Below are 14,902 nucleotides of genomic sequence, written 5' to 3'. Positions count from 1 at the left end.
ATATATATTATATATATATACACATTAATTTTTATATTTAATTTATAAATAATAAGTATATAAATTTCTATATTAATTTATATAAGATATTTAATAATATACTATTTATAAATTAAAGAAATATATTTCAAATTACATAGTTCAACATAAAAATTATTTTTTTTTCTCTCCGAAGTGCCGTAATACATATTCCAAAGATTTTTTCACGACGAACATGTCGTTGAGAGTTTGGATAATATATCAGAATTTTGATAAATTTTCATAAATTAAGATAAATTATATTTTACTGTTAACTTATTTTCAGCAAATTATTATTTTTTATCGAATTAATAATGACTTATTTTATTGCATTAATAATGACTATTTAAATTTTAGATTTCTATATAATCTGCAGTAAAAAAAGGGCAAATACATACTTAAAAACATAATATAGCAGTAAATGTAATTGAATTTAGCTATAAAAAAGTTTAAGCATAAATTTTATGTATATATGCTATTACATGAAATTGTCAATTCAAAATGACGGGTTAAATAAATCAAATCCTATGAATTATATTATATGTGTGTTTACGTATGTGAGCGAGCGTAATTATTTATATACTTAACACAAACTTCTTTTAGACAGTAACGATAAATATTATTCACAATAAAAATACTGTAGGTAGTTAATTTTACTTGGATTATTATAATGTCTTTCTAATTTTTAAATAATAAATTTATAAATTTATATAAAATTTACTTTTATAGTTTTAATATTACGTACAAGTTATATATATTAATGCTAAAAACAGTTAATTGTATATAAGAAATTTATATATTTAAAAATAAAAATAAGAAATTAGAGTAAAATCACTAAATAAAACTTTAAAGTAACCATCGTTATTTTACTGAAAATAATATCATTCATGATCATTCATAATAAAATTTAAATTTATCTAATAAAATAAAATACAAAATCTGAAAATTGTGTTAATGATTGATGAAATTGTATTAATGATAAATATTCTATGATGCATTTTATTAATGAGAAAGTTTGATAAACAAACTTTTTGTATGTTGCATGTAATCAGGGTGTTTCTTGTAAAAAAATTCCGAGAATTCCCAAATTTTTCTCCAGATATTTTTATTCAAAATTTCAAGTAAGATTAGAGAATTTTTTTGAAGCAATAAAAGACAGGAATTCCATAAGACTATTATTTTCTATAACTGGAGTCACAAAACCTGTACGAAGGCTCACTACAATAAATATATTAATAGCATCAATGAATTATTGTTACAATCAGCTGTATTGTTTTCTGTTGTTACCCAGATTTTTTAAAATAAAAAACTCGCGAAATATATTTATATATGAGACTGTACACTGAATGTACGCAGATCTTTGCTATGCTTATTGCTAACTGATGTTCGACATTATTAAGAAAAAATGATTAAAGAAATAATATTTTCGGAAAAAAGGGAATTTAAATTTAAAAATAAAATTCCAAAAATTTTCGTAAGTATCGATAAAATTCAATAAAAATCCAACAATTTCAAGAATAAAAAAAATCTAAAAATTTCAGATTTTTGCAAATAATAAATACCTTGGTAATGTGTGATATGTATGTAGATATTAAAAATCATATGTTAATAGAAGGAAGTGAGTAAGGACTTACATGTTATGTTTCTACATTGTTATGTTCTGAACTCCAGTTCATTAAGATGGCGGTGTAACAGACTCTTGTTCGAGTTACAGCAAAATTTCGGTGACTTTAAATCCAAATAAATATGTAACAAATAAAAAAAAAACAGATGTTTATAAAATCTATGTGTTTAAGAAATGGAATAACTATAAAAGGCACGCGTAAAATAATCAGGAAGTAATCGTTCAAATCCCTGTAAAACGCCATGCTACATCACAACATGCAAAAAAAATGTCTTCTTTATTTATTTTTTTAATAATCACTTATTCATTTACTCGCTTCGCTCTATCATACGCATACATATGTTTATGAAAATATTTATAATTATACTATTTTTCATAAAGTTTATGAATTAAAACTTGATATCAAAAAATGATACGTGCTCATTTGGCGATTTTTAGTAATTAATTTTTCATTAACTATTGTGAAAATTGCAACATGACACAAGACTTTTCATCTTAATTTAGTCCGTTTTACCTATAAATACACGAGCATTTTGTCAAATTAAGGCAATACTCTCTACATACATATATACATTTTTATAAAAGCACTTATAAAACTATTTATATCTTTCATTATCTTTCTTCGAGTTTTAAGTTTTTTTTAAGAAATAATAGCTATTTCGAACCACCATCTAAATATAAGTATCAAGGTATGATTTATTTATTTCTATAAGTTGTAATTATAACGTTATGTAACGATGTTAATTTTAAATTCTTTTACACCATTGATGTTGTAGAAGAGAAGCTCAGAAAATATAAATAACAATATATATATGTATGTATGTACACAAGGCGTTTTATTTCCAACGTAATGGAATATTTCGAAAAATAAGATATGGAAAAAATATTTCAAATAAGTTGTACAGTCTGAAGTTAGTAAAATTAGTTTTCGAAAAAAAAATTAATTTTTCAAAATCATATAGAAGTTACCGTCATTTTTTTTTATAAAATGATTTTTTTTAACATGATATGATTCCTCTGAATATTCTGCATGTAAAATTATTAAGATAAAGCTATAATTTACGGGATTCTATACTTTATACTAACACATTTTAACGTGAAATATTAAATATCTTGTAAACTATTAATCTTTTAATAATCGTATCTCAATTCTTTTATGAATAGAATAATAAGAGGAATCAATTGGCGTATATACAGCACAGTTGCTTTTAAAAAAATATGTGAACAAAAAGAATAATTTTTTAAATAAGCAACTCTCTCTCTCTCTCTCTGTGTGTGTGTGTGTGTGTGTGTGTGTGTGTGTGTGTGTGTGCGCGCGCGCGCGCGCGCGTGTGTGTGTGAGAAAGAGAAAGAGATAATCAATAGAACTTGTAATTATACAATAAAATAAGCCATCAATAAATAAAATATCAATAAATAGATTATATTTAATGGAAAAAAAATTATCCAAATAATAATAAAAAATATAGAAATATTTTGAATTTTTTAAATGGAAATAGAGATTAGCAAATATACAGCAATGAAAATATGTAGTAATAAATATGTATGTAATAAAAATGTCAAGAAAGCTTATTAAGATCGGAGGGGATCAATTGGTTGCGTCATCTTATTAATTATTTTCACGCGTATGGAATAATATATAATTTGTCTCTGAACATTATAGTGTCAAGGGGAAAGAAATGTATAATATAATGATTAATATATTTAAAATGCTCTTTATAAAAAGAAAAACAATACGTAATTTTTGTAATTATAAGAATAACGTATTTACAAAACATAAGATATTATACGTATATTAAAATAAAAGGTTTTTAAACTGATACATTAGAACACAGATAGATATTAATAATTTAAGTAAAAAAGATTTAAGCTTTGATTTCATTCATAAACCTACGTAGAAGTTAACACTCCTAAATATACAAAAGTTGTAAATACACAAAAGCTATAAATACAAAAACATTAAAGACATACGACATACCTGTTGTTTCTTTTGATTTAATTTGTTACGTTTTATAACTTCTTCGGAAGTGTTTAAAGCTTCTGCTGCAGCAGCCTCTAATCTACGGCGCTGTTCATTTTCTTGATCCGCTGCCTGTAGATACATTTTATTGTTCAATTTATGCAGTAATAAATAATTTAAGACCGTATAACGTAAATGCACAACATGTAAGAAATAATGCCTATAACGGTTGAAGCTGGATCTTAGGTGATTTTTAAATAATTCCATGTGATTCTTTATATATCACATTTGTAGTCTCTTAAATTGCACGCTGAATTGAAGATCCAGCTTCGCGCGCGCGATTATTATAGGCATTATTTTCTTTGTTATTTATTCAACTTGTGTTTTCATTACATGCTATTGCATTTCTAACCAAACTATAGTATAAATTAAAAATTTTTATAGCTATTAGAATGTAATTACTAATATACCTTAAATGCTCTCGCGAATCTGACAAGAAGAGAGAAAAAGGTGTTGGCATCAGCCTGTCTCGGGCTTTCTCCAAAAAATTCAACACATTCTCGGAATGCTTCGCCGGCGGTACGTGCGTCAAGTTTTAAACGGCGTAATTTCTCTTCAGAATTATTCAAAAAATCGCGCAATACCGTATTGTGTTTCTCTTTGCCGCGTAACTCAAACTCTTTTCGCACAAGATCCATACCTTTCTCCAGCTCGTGAACATCAGTTGTTATATTCTCTAGTGAAACTGAAATTGTTACATAAATATATATTTTGTGTATGCGTGTGTGTGTGTATGTGTGTGTGTGTGTGTGTGTGTGTGTGCGCGCGCGCGCGCGCGCGCGCGTGTAGTTGTGCAATAGAAATAAAATAAAATATTTTAAATAAGAACAGAATGTAAATCGAATTTTACCAAACACTTTCATTAATTTATTTTTATATAATTTGTAATTAAATACGAAGATTCCTATATTATAGATAATCAAATAATACGTACCTGTCGCAGCTTTGTCGATGTACATTAACTCTGATTCAAAATTAATAAGTTCTGGAAACTTGACGCGTATCGTAGCAACAATATAATGCAAAAGGCACATCCTTTTATCAGTCGATTTCGTATCTAATAATGTATCTAAGCTTTGTAATTTGAAGCCATACGCAGGGCCCCGTTTGCTACTATTTAGGTAGTTACCAAAGGCAAGAATAATTTCTAATACTGATCTTAATTTCTTTGAACTCTTAACCGAACTGGATGCAGATATCACAGCATGTATTTGTGGCGTAATTAGATGTAAATTGTCAAAAAAGTTTCCTATATAATTCATAATTGACAATTTGGTAGATATTCTTTCGACTTTACCAAGTTGCATCAAAAATTTATCTTCTTCAGTCAACAAATTGACATTCTTCTTTTCTATAATATATTCGCGGTAAGCCTTAATCTGAAATTAATTTATATTATTTTATTGATGTTATATAAAGTGAGATATTTTAATAATGATAATATCAAATATAGAACAAACGTACTTCTTGATCCGTAGGCACCATACGTTGCAATAATTCTACATTTTCAAGCGAAAGGATTTTTAAGTCAAGAGCATTCACCGCCATTATTACTTTCTCGATTGGCATTTCCATTTTTCGGCGCGATATAGCTAAAGTTGAAAGAAGAGTGAGAAATAAATGAAAAATTTATTTCTACGTATCACATATTATTTTATGATAAATGATTTATTTACCAATATTTCGTAATCTTGTGTGCTCCAAAAGTGATACGTTTTCGGATTTCTTAAATCGTTTACTCGGAAAGTTTTGAAGTCCATCGATTTCACTGTTACCATTGGCTACGTGTCCACTCATACCGATCTTAAATCGCTCTTCAAAGTCAGAAAAGTCGATTTGATTGTGCAAACGATCGTCATCCAGCTCATTGAAGATAGTACCCCGTACTTGATTAGGTTTAAGAGCAATCCAATTAAGTGTCGGAAGCTTGTACTTTGTTTGGACCTGAGAGAATGTTATCTTATGTTAATTCAAAGCGATAATCCGGGAAAAAACAACGAAATTTATATAATTTCTTGCAATAAAAAAGAGCATAATGATCAATAAACAACCAAATGCACGTTTTACTAAAAAATATATATTTATATATTCAACATTGGTTATTCAAGTGTTAATGTAATATAGAAATGCAGAATAAATAAAATCATACTTTTCGTTTGATAGTCATTGCTCCATTGGGTGCTTGCATCATGCCAGCAGGTGGTGGAGGTATCGGAACAGTTGGTGGTAACTTATGATCTCCCAGAGAAAGAGGTGCCATAGGAGGCGGCGGCGGACACGGTGGAGGAGGTGGAGGTGGTGGTGCAGGAGCCGCTGGAAGCGCTTCAGGCGACGTCGGTGACGGTGTCGAGGTGAATATCTCTGATGTAATATTATCCGAATTATTTAGAGGACTTGTTGCGGTGCCATTTCGTAGACTAGCGGCTGAAAAATCGATAGGATTTGAACGAGATTTCGCTTTTGTTGTTTATTAGTTATCATATAAATATTCGATTTAAAATACCTGACGAGCCTTTCGTTAGTGTTCCCGTGAGAGTTTCCAGCTCAATAATTTTGTTCTCCAGAACACTCTGTCTTCGAGCAGAATCCTGCCTTTGCCTCTTTAAGGCTGCGAGTTCTTCCTCCACTGATCTACGTGTTTCCAAAGCCTCGGCATAATCCATTTTGATCGCACCTAACTCCGTCTCCAATTCCGCCAATTTTGCTAACGATTCTCTTTCTAATTCTGCCATACGATCATGTGCCTGCATCAAACGCAATCAATTATACGAGTATATATATTGTGTGTGTGTGTGTGTGTGTGTGTGTGTGTGTGTATATATATATATATATATATATATATAATTATAACCATACATTAAAGAATAAAGGAACAAAGAAATAAATCAAATAATTATAATAATATATAAAATCTGGAGGACCAACACAGGATGTATAGAAATTATATTGATAGGAATTGAATACAGACATTTCGATTCTCAGTTTGGGTCTTCCTCAGTATAATAATGACGAATAACGATTTCACTTTACAGTAAAGCATTAAAAATGTCAATTTAAAAAATTGCAAAGCGATATCGAATCGGAAACATCGTAATAACAATGTTAAAGAATAAAAATCATCAAATAGCTCAGTATCTACTTAAATACTTAAATCGTAAAAAAATCGGAAATTAAAATTGAAATGTTAAAAGATCATTGTGTAACTATTGTACTCTAATAAAAAAAATTAATTAAATATATATTCGTATATGTATAAAAAAAAACAATAATTAAACAAGTTCTAGTGCATTTTTATATAAAGCTGTTTCTATAAATTGGATTTTATGGATTATGTGTTTAGACCATTTTTCTTTTCCTAATGATTTTATATAGAAAAAGTGAAAGTTTATATTGCTTACATGACCAAGTTCATCCTCTAATTCTGCTACTTTTTCCAATGCTGCAGTCTTTGTCTCACTATCCTCCATTAAGGCAGCTACATCAAACACGTTATCTAAGTAAGCTGAGATTTGAACCTAAAGCACAAGATAATATATGATAATTTATATAAAAAACATAAAAAAGTGAAACTAATAAAACTAAAATTATTATCAGGCATAATATTTCATTCAACAATTGGAAAATATTTATTTATTCTGTATTATACAAATATTGATTGCTATTAACTTATTAAAGTATATGATAACTGATATCTTGATTGTTATTAAATTATTGTACATTGTGAAAATAAGAATAAAATTTTTTTCCGCCAGATATCTATTATCTTATTTTTTTGCTCTCTATGTAACTGATTAAAAGAGACAAACATAAGAATATTTATTTATTGCAATCAGTGCATTGGTTATAAAATTTTACATTAATAATTTAATTATATTAATAAATTTTATACGCATTTACAATTTACTGACCTGTAAATCTTCGCTCTCTGTGTGTCTAAGCTTCTCAAGATATTCATCTAATCCAAGCTTTGTGAATTCATACTGTAGATGTACTCTGAAGTTCATGTCTTCTACCGAATGCACGACAATATTGACAAATTGCATACAAGCAACCATAAACTCTATATGGAAACTATCATACTGAGTAAAATATTCCATAAGCGTCGTAAATCTTCTCCTCTCAGAACACATTTCTTTGAAGTTATCAAACGCTGACAAAATGATCTCGTGGCCACCCTTCACTAAACAGATTGCAGCGAGAAGTTCCAATACTAAAGCTTTCGTTCTGAAAAAGAGTGGTACATTTATTGTAATGGCTAAATCATGAGAGCAATTATATAAAACAATATAATATACAGGAAGTCCAGTAAGTTTTTAGCGCTCGTATAGGTAGATTAAATCGAGTCGAAAAGTCCTGTATCATTTTGCAATTTTTGCAATAATTTATGAGAAATGAATTAGTATAGATCGTCGAACGAGGTAGTTTACTTGGACGCTTTAGTGTGTGGCTGATGAATTTGAGCAAATATAATAAACTATTATTGTACCAAATTCCAACTTTGCTGAAATGACACAACTATCCTATCTATATCGTATTTTTTACATGTTTGAGAGGATGGCAGGCTGATATCGCTCCGACAGTTCGCTAGCCGACTGTCATTTTATCACTTTTTATATCATAAAATATAAATAATAAAAAAACAAAAAATTACTTTTGCTATTAAACAAATGTTTTATTTTTCTTGACAAATTAAAATAGTTCCCGTTGATCTCTGTCCCGAAAGATTGACGGCAGACTTTCCTTTTAGCAATCTTAAGTATAAAAATGACAACAAAATTGATAAACCAAATTGAAATGACACGGAAAAAATGTTCACTGGCTCCCGAATTATTATGCATAAGCGGCGAAAAAAAACAATGACTTCTATGCTGATCATATCTCGCGCGCTTGCATTTAATAGTATTATAGATTAAGCGGATGCGCGTTTATTCGGCGATCTTTCGAATATCTTAACAATTATAAATGTATTTTTCGACTCAGTTTAGTCTGTTGTACTTGCACACGAGTGCAAAATTTACCCTGTTATAAAAGATAAAAATTTTTAAACGATAACCCTTTCAGGATATGCAGTTCTTAAGCAAAAACTTATAATAATTGAAATATAAAATGAATAAGTTGTTACAAAACATTACGGATATTGTTACATGTTTAAAATCATTTCTAAGCAATACGAGATAATAATAGACAATACATGACTTACCTCAAGCTTTTGTGAATTAAACTTAATGCAATGCAATTGATAGCTTCTCTGTGTTGAATAACCATGTTAAATCCATACTGTAAAAAATCGATATAAATATATTCATACATTTTTTATTATACGTAGGCGAGTTTCGATGATATTCGATCCGAACGAAAAAAATCAATCTTTTTCAAAGAAGTGTTTTACCCTTTAAAAGTGACTTAGCACATATAAAAAAATATGTCTCTTATTTTTGTGTGAAGAACAACATACCAGAAGTTCGATTAAAATCGAAGGGTTACATATTTAATCTTTTCCTTGTCAGAAAAAACAAGAAGATACAAATTGACCATAGACAAATAAAGTCCAAAGATCTATTTTATCAACAAGAGAGTAGATAAATATTCAAAAATTTTTATATAAATTATAAGTATAAAAAATCTAATAATAAGTTGAAACTTCTATAAGATAATACATGTTACTTTTAATTTACATAAAATAATACATATTATTTAATTTTAGTAAAAATATATAAATTTGTTATGCAAAAATTATAGTTTACCTTTATAATTTGTGAAACTTTCTTTTTTTAATTACATATTGATATGAATATGTTAAAATGATAAAACTAAGTGTCACAATCTTTTTCGAATGTTAGAATTAATCTTAAACAGCTGCTTGCGTGCGAATTAATATTTACCTTATTGTTCATGATGGCACGCATGCACAATATGCAAACATGAATATCATCCTTTGCTTCACCCATATTTAGGCGTGCCACATGTCGAGATCTCCTTTTGACCCCAGGACTATCTTTAAGCTCGTGAAGAGGTGGCCTCAAGCATCCGTTGTTTAATGGTGAGGTATCAGTGCCTGCTGTGTTATTATATAATATTATCACCGATTTATTATTTTTGAAATCTACGATAAGCCAATTTGTCGTAAGAACATTAGTAACTAATTATTTTATATACACAATATTCAATCATCTTTATATAAATGTCTTAAACTATTTAGACTTTTTATTTAAAAAATGGACTTTTATTAAAAAAGAGAGAAAGAGGGAATTTTTTTATTTACAAAAATATTTTCCACGGATAGTAATGTGATCTTTAATAATATTATTGTAGCAATCCATGATTAAACGAAAAAAGCAGGTATTTGTTTTTCTAAATAAATGTAGAGTTCGACTTATCAAAATATTAATTATCTTTATATTATATACCTATTGTACATAATTTATCGTAAATATATATTATCGTAAACATTATTATTAGGAATGTCATAAGGAAATCTTACGACGTAACATCAATCGATATAATAAGTGCAGCTAATAAGCAAGTTCGAATAGACCGCTTGATCGAAGAGCTCGGTGGCGTAGCGTGCTTGATTAGTCATCTCTCGATCTTGCTGATTCAAATCTCAAAATTTTTTTCTAAGTAAAGTACAATTATTGCACAAAATCAATCACATAGATTAATATATCTTGTCTATTTATTGTTTCTTTCCATGTGTATTCTCTGCTCAAAAAATTTGTTTAATAAGTAATTACTATACACAATACGAATAAATGTGAAACATTTTATTCATTGGAAATAAATAGAGTACATATTATATGGCATATTTATCATAAAAATAAACAAAGCAATCATTCGCACGACATCTTATACATCGTACAAAAACTGCGTTTTTACAGTTAGGATTGTTTTAAAACATTGTGAGAAAAATACACCTCATTTATATTCATGAATACGTCTCTTTCATCTGTCAGTTTTGATGCAAACCATGCGTACAGAAACATATTTTCAAAAATCGGAACGGACAACTGGTGATGTACGATTGAATGAATTAGATACAATCTTCACAAAATGCTATTTCTCATTTTTCCTCTATTAAAAACAAATAGTTCCGTACAAATGCTTGATCAAAATTTTTACCTGCTTAAAAATATACATCACACGGTTGACGTGAAGGTGAGTTTAATAGTGCATGTTCTTATACCGTCATCGTTACAAATAATTTCATTATACAATAAGAGAAATTTCTTCTGGTGCTAATGCTTCTTTATTTTATGTAATAATTATATTCTTAAAAAATTCAGGATTTGAACCAGCAACGTCGACGTTATTAGTCAAGCGCTATGTATATCTAATAAACTATAGGATTCTCCGATTTTACTTTTTTAATTTTTCACTTCTTACCGGTTTGCAATTTTTCTTCAGAATTTGTGTAGGATTCCAAAAGTCGTTGCTCATGTCGCATCATTAATAATCTAAAGCTGAGATAGTCTATCAAAGCATCCAGGCCTTGATTTTCTTCGTCTAAGAATTCTCTCACCCATCTACAACAATGCTCGGTTCAAAATACAAATGTTCGAAAAGCCGATTCGCGCGAACAAATAAACGTATATTATAACACTGAATATTATTAGTATAATTATTTATATGATCAATGACTAATACAATGGAATATGTAATTACATTGCACAAAATAAAATAGAATATATGCAGTTGCAATCTTTCTCTCTTTCATTTTAGATATTAAAAAATTTCAAATGCTTCCATAATTTTAAATTCCAATAGTCCGAAAATTTACACTCATTTAAAACCATCCTTCGACAACGTATTTGAAAGAAGAATATGAATATTACAATTACACTTATGCCCGATATCAACTTTAAAAATTTTCAAAAGTCACGTGGTTGTGAACGAGAACACGTCCCTCTATTATTTTTCCAAGAAAGTTGGCAAAGATCTTAAAGATCGCGGAATAAGGTGTTGATTTAAACTAAAGTTGTGAATTTTTGAAAGGTATAAGTAGCGAGATTTTTAAGATTCTGAGAGCAAATATGACAATATCACAAATGAACACGCACGCACACACGCACGTGCGCTCAACCGCGCCCGTCCGCACGCACGCACGCACGCTTTCTGCGTGCCCTTAACAGTCATCGTAATAAAACTAATAATCATTTAATTCCTCGCATTAAAGTCCTCATCCTTAAGACACGGCGAAGTAAAATCAAGTTGAATTTTATTTGGATCCACTCTCGTAGTGGCATTCTTAGCAAATCGAAATCGTAGGCTAATTAGCCAAACGTGCCATACGCGAAGGTATCTAATATTTTAAGATTCTACTACTCGGATCTTCATTCTATTCCCAAATCTTATTTGAGAAACAGCTTTGATAAATACATTGAACGCTCGTCATTAATCAAAGACGAATTTTATTTTAAGAATATTTATTCCAAGAACAAAAAACCTTGGTTTTGTTGTATGCGTCTCATACGCATTCTTATTACTACGCTAAAGTTTTAGAAGTAACTACTTCAATCTCGATTACAACCTCTCAAAAATATCATTTACGATCCTTCCTGTATATGTGGATATCTTATTCACGACTCCATGTATTAGTTGCTGCCCATTTACTCCTCAGTTCTCAGATAATTCTCACTTGTGACGTCATAACTTAATTGAATGCGCGTTCCTTTTGCATTATGACAAATGAGATTTAACTGAGTTTTTGCCTATAATCTACACAAGATCGAGACCGTGTGCTTTAGTGAATCTCTCTAAATTCACTTTAAAAATGAAGTTCTGAACCTGTGTTGTCATGTGATAACTTTTTACCAAAGTAAGCAAATAATGACATCATTATAATCTGAGTATGAGATACTCAGTTCACTCAGTTTCACTTGTGTAAATGGAAAGCAACTATCATCTTTAACTATCTTCCGACTGAACCCCACACATACTTCCGCTACGTTCCGCTTTGCAAGAGCCTATCAATTCTGAAAATAATCTTCATTACAGTATCCATGTGCTACATAATCGCTCAATTAAAATTTGCCTCTTATTTGTGAGCTTTGATAAAGCCTATAACCGCAATCTATGACTCATATTCGCGCGGCTCTCACTCGTGGTATTTGTGCAGGCGCTTCGGCTCCTGCTCCTGACCTTTTCGTCCCATGCCAGCGACGGATATCATGCCGCTTACCGCGAGGTTTTGGAGCCACTGCCGGTTCCCTATCGGCTGATGACTTATGTTGCCATCCAGCGCCAAGGCACTTGGGATTTTTCCTTGTATACTCTATGTCGCCTCTCAATGAAACCTGTGACGAAATCTCCTTACATTGGAGATAACAAATTAAACAAGAAGAAGAAAAGCAGCTTGCCACTGAGTCAAACAAAGGTGAAAAATTTAAACAAATCATAAAAATATTTAAAAAAATCTCTCCTTACGATAATTTTTTATTTCTGTTGGTCAATTCTTCAAAAATTAAGATTCTTTATGAAGATTTAACTTCGCCAAATTCCTTGGGGAAACGATAGAGATCTATAGCTCCGATACAACCAAACCTACGTAATTTTTGGAAAACTTTTGCGACCACATTGTTAAATTTTTTGGAGTGAAAAAGAGTTAAAATACTGCCACTAAAAAAGAGTAAAAAAATTTCTTGAATAAGAGTGACAGATTTTTAATTTTTTTTTTTTGGAGATTCATTCCAAAGGAAAGAAATCTCACTCCTTTTTTGGAATGAATCTCGTTTCAAAGGTATGAAATCTCTCTCTCCCAAAAAATGAAAAATTTGTACTCTTTAATAAGAGTGAAAATCTGCCACTCTTATTAAAGAGTACAAATTTTTCACTCTTTTTTCAATAATGGCAATAATTTTTAACTCTTTTGAAGTGAGATTTCACTCCAAGAAATTTAGAGAGTATCAAAAATAATTTATTAAGAGTACAATTAAAAAAAAATTTTTTTCATAAGGTAGCCGAAATCGAATGTGTATTAAGATGGTAATATTATTTAAGCTGAATAAATTATTATGATAGTTAAATAATTATTAGAGTCAGTTCTTACTCAATGTGATTTGTGCGTAAGGATATTTCCAAGTCACGTAATACTTGAGTCGATGTAGATTCTCCGACCATTTTTCTTTTCTGGAAGAACATAAGGAAACGATACGACTGTGTAATCATTAGTATCTGTTTGATAATGAACTTCTTGCAGATGGATCCATTTATCATTTTAAAAAAGATAAAGAAATTTAATATCTCTTAAGTAAGGGTTAATCGAATCAAGCTAGAGATCGTTTGTTAACTTTATAATTCTGTAATCCATATTGAAATGATAAAAACAACAATGTTGAAGTAATAAAATAAAACTTTCGACTTTAATATGATCATCTTCAGTTACACAATCACAAGTTATCAACGCTGCCATAAAGTACATTGCAAATTAACAAAATTGACAAACCTTGTATTACTTATAAATAAATAGTGCGAGACATTCCTCTTTTTATATCGTGAACTCAGTTGTCCAATCCGATTAAGTACATTATATTCAAGGCAGTTAACTCTCCCTGATGACCAGACAGTCAATTTGAGAAATTTATTCTGGTTCCCCAACCATTGTACAGTCATAATACACGCATTGTAGAGTAGGATAAATCCAGTACGTATTTCGCACCTAACAAAAACTTAATTTATTACTATTTACTATTATATTTAAGATATATAAACTATATTAGCAAAAATTTTGTACTGTCTACTACCATAAAAAAAATATTAGGAATCTGAAATACTTGTTTTTCATATTAAAAAAATTTTTGAAATCCTTGCATTTTTGCCGTATATCCTGTGGGAACATAAAATTACTTATAATGTGGAATGTACGACTCATGAAATAATGCTTATAAATAAGACATAAAATGACACAATAACTTATAAAATGCGTATAATGTTTTATTAAGAAATAAAAATTATGAGATAAATATATATATAAAATAATAGATAAGAATTCTAATTTTTTTATTATTGAATCAAATCGGCACACTATGTGCTTTGCCAATGTTGCAAAAAATAATTATCACAATCACTTTTTTCTCTCAGTTTGGATAATGATGAGCTAAAAGCTATAGTGGAAGCGGATACTTTACAAACTACGCATGAATTAGCATCAAGATTTAATTGGTTTTTCGCATTACTAAAAAAGTCTCCGACATTAAAAACCACATTGCGTGTATAACAATTTTAAGCTTTTGTGATAAATTGGC

General features: G+C 29.4%; 1 protein-coding gene across 2 annotated transcripts in view; it reads right to left on the bottom strand.

Annotated features, from left to right (window-relative positions):
• The window catches only part of LOC108752801 (formin-like protein CG32138), a 27,197-nt gene that overhangs the window by 2,035 nt on the left and 10,260 nt on the right, over positions 1-14,902 (bottom strand). The window contains exons 4-17 of one of the 2 annotated variants that reach the window (XM_018493906.1): positions 13,708-13,787; positions 11,046-11,185; positions 9,545-9,720; positions 8,863-8,939; positions 7,571-7,886; positions 7,061-7,177; positions 6,166-6,406; positions 5,812-6,086; positions 5,339-5,606; positions 5,127-5,254; positions 4,597-5,041; positions 4,073-4,347; positions 3,621-3,734; positions 1,653-1,746 (exon numbers count right to left, since the gene is read on the bottom strand). In XM_018493906.1, coding sequence (XP_018349408.1) covers positions 1,672-1,746; positions 3,621-3,734; positions 4,073-4,347; positions 4,597-5,041; positions 5,127-5,254; positions 5,339-5,606; positions 5,812-6,086; positions 6,166-6,406; positions 7,061-7,177; positions 7,571-7,886; positions 8,863-8,939; positions 9,545-9,720; positions 11,046-11,185; positions 13,708-13,787 — 2,727 coding nt within the window. In that variant the 3' untranslated portion in view covers positions 1,653-1,671. The remainder of the gene's footprint in view (positions 1-1,652; positions 1,747-3,620; positions 3,735-4,072; positions 4,348-4,596; positions 5,042-5,126; positions 5,255-5,338; positions 5,607-5,811; positions 6,087-6,165; positions 6,407-7,060; positions 7,178-7,570; positions 7,887-8,862; positions 8,940-9,544; positions 9,721-11,045; positions 11,186-13,707; positions 13,788-14,902) is intronic. The other variant, XM_018493898.1, reaches the window with a different exon arrangement.

Source organism: Trachymyrmex septentrionalis, unplaced genomic scaffold (genome assembly GCF_001594115.1).
Source record: "Trachymyrmex septentrionalis isolate Tsep2-gDNA-1 unplaced genomic scaffold, Tsep1.0 scaffold112, whole genome shotgun sequence".
Lineage (NCBI taxonomy): Eukaryota > Metazoa > Arthropoda > Insecta > Hymenoptera > Formicidae > Trachymyrmex > Trachymyrmex septentrionalis.
Note: the sequence above shows the minus strand (reverse complement) of the source record. Positions and strands in the feature narration are given on the sequence as shown.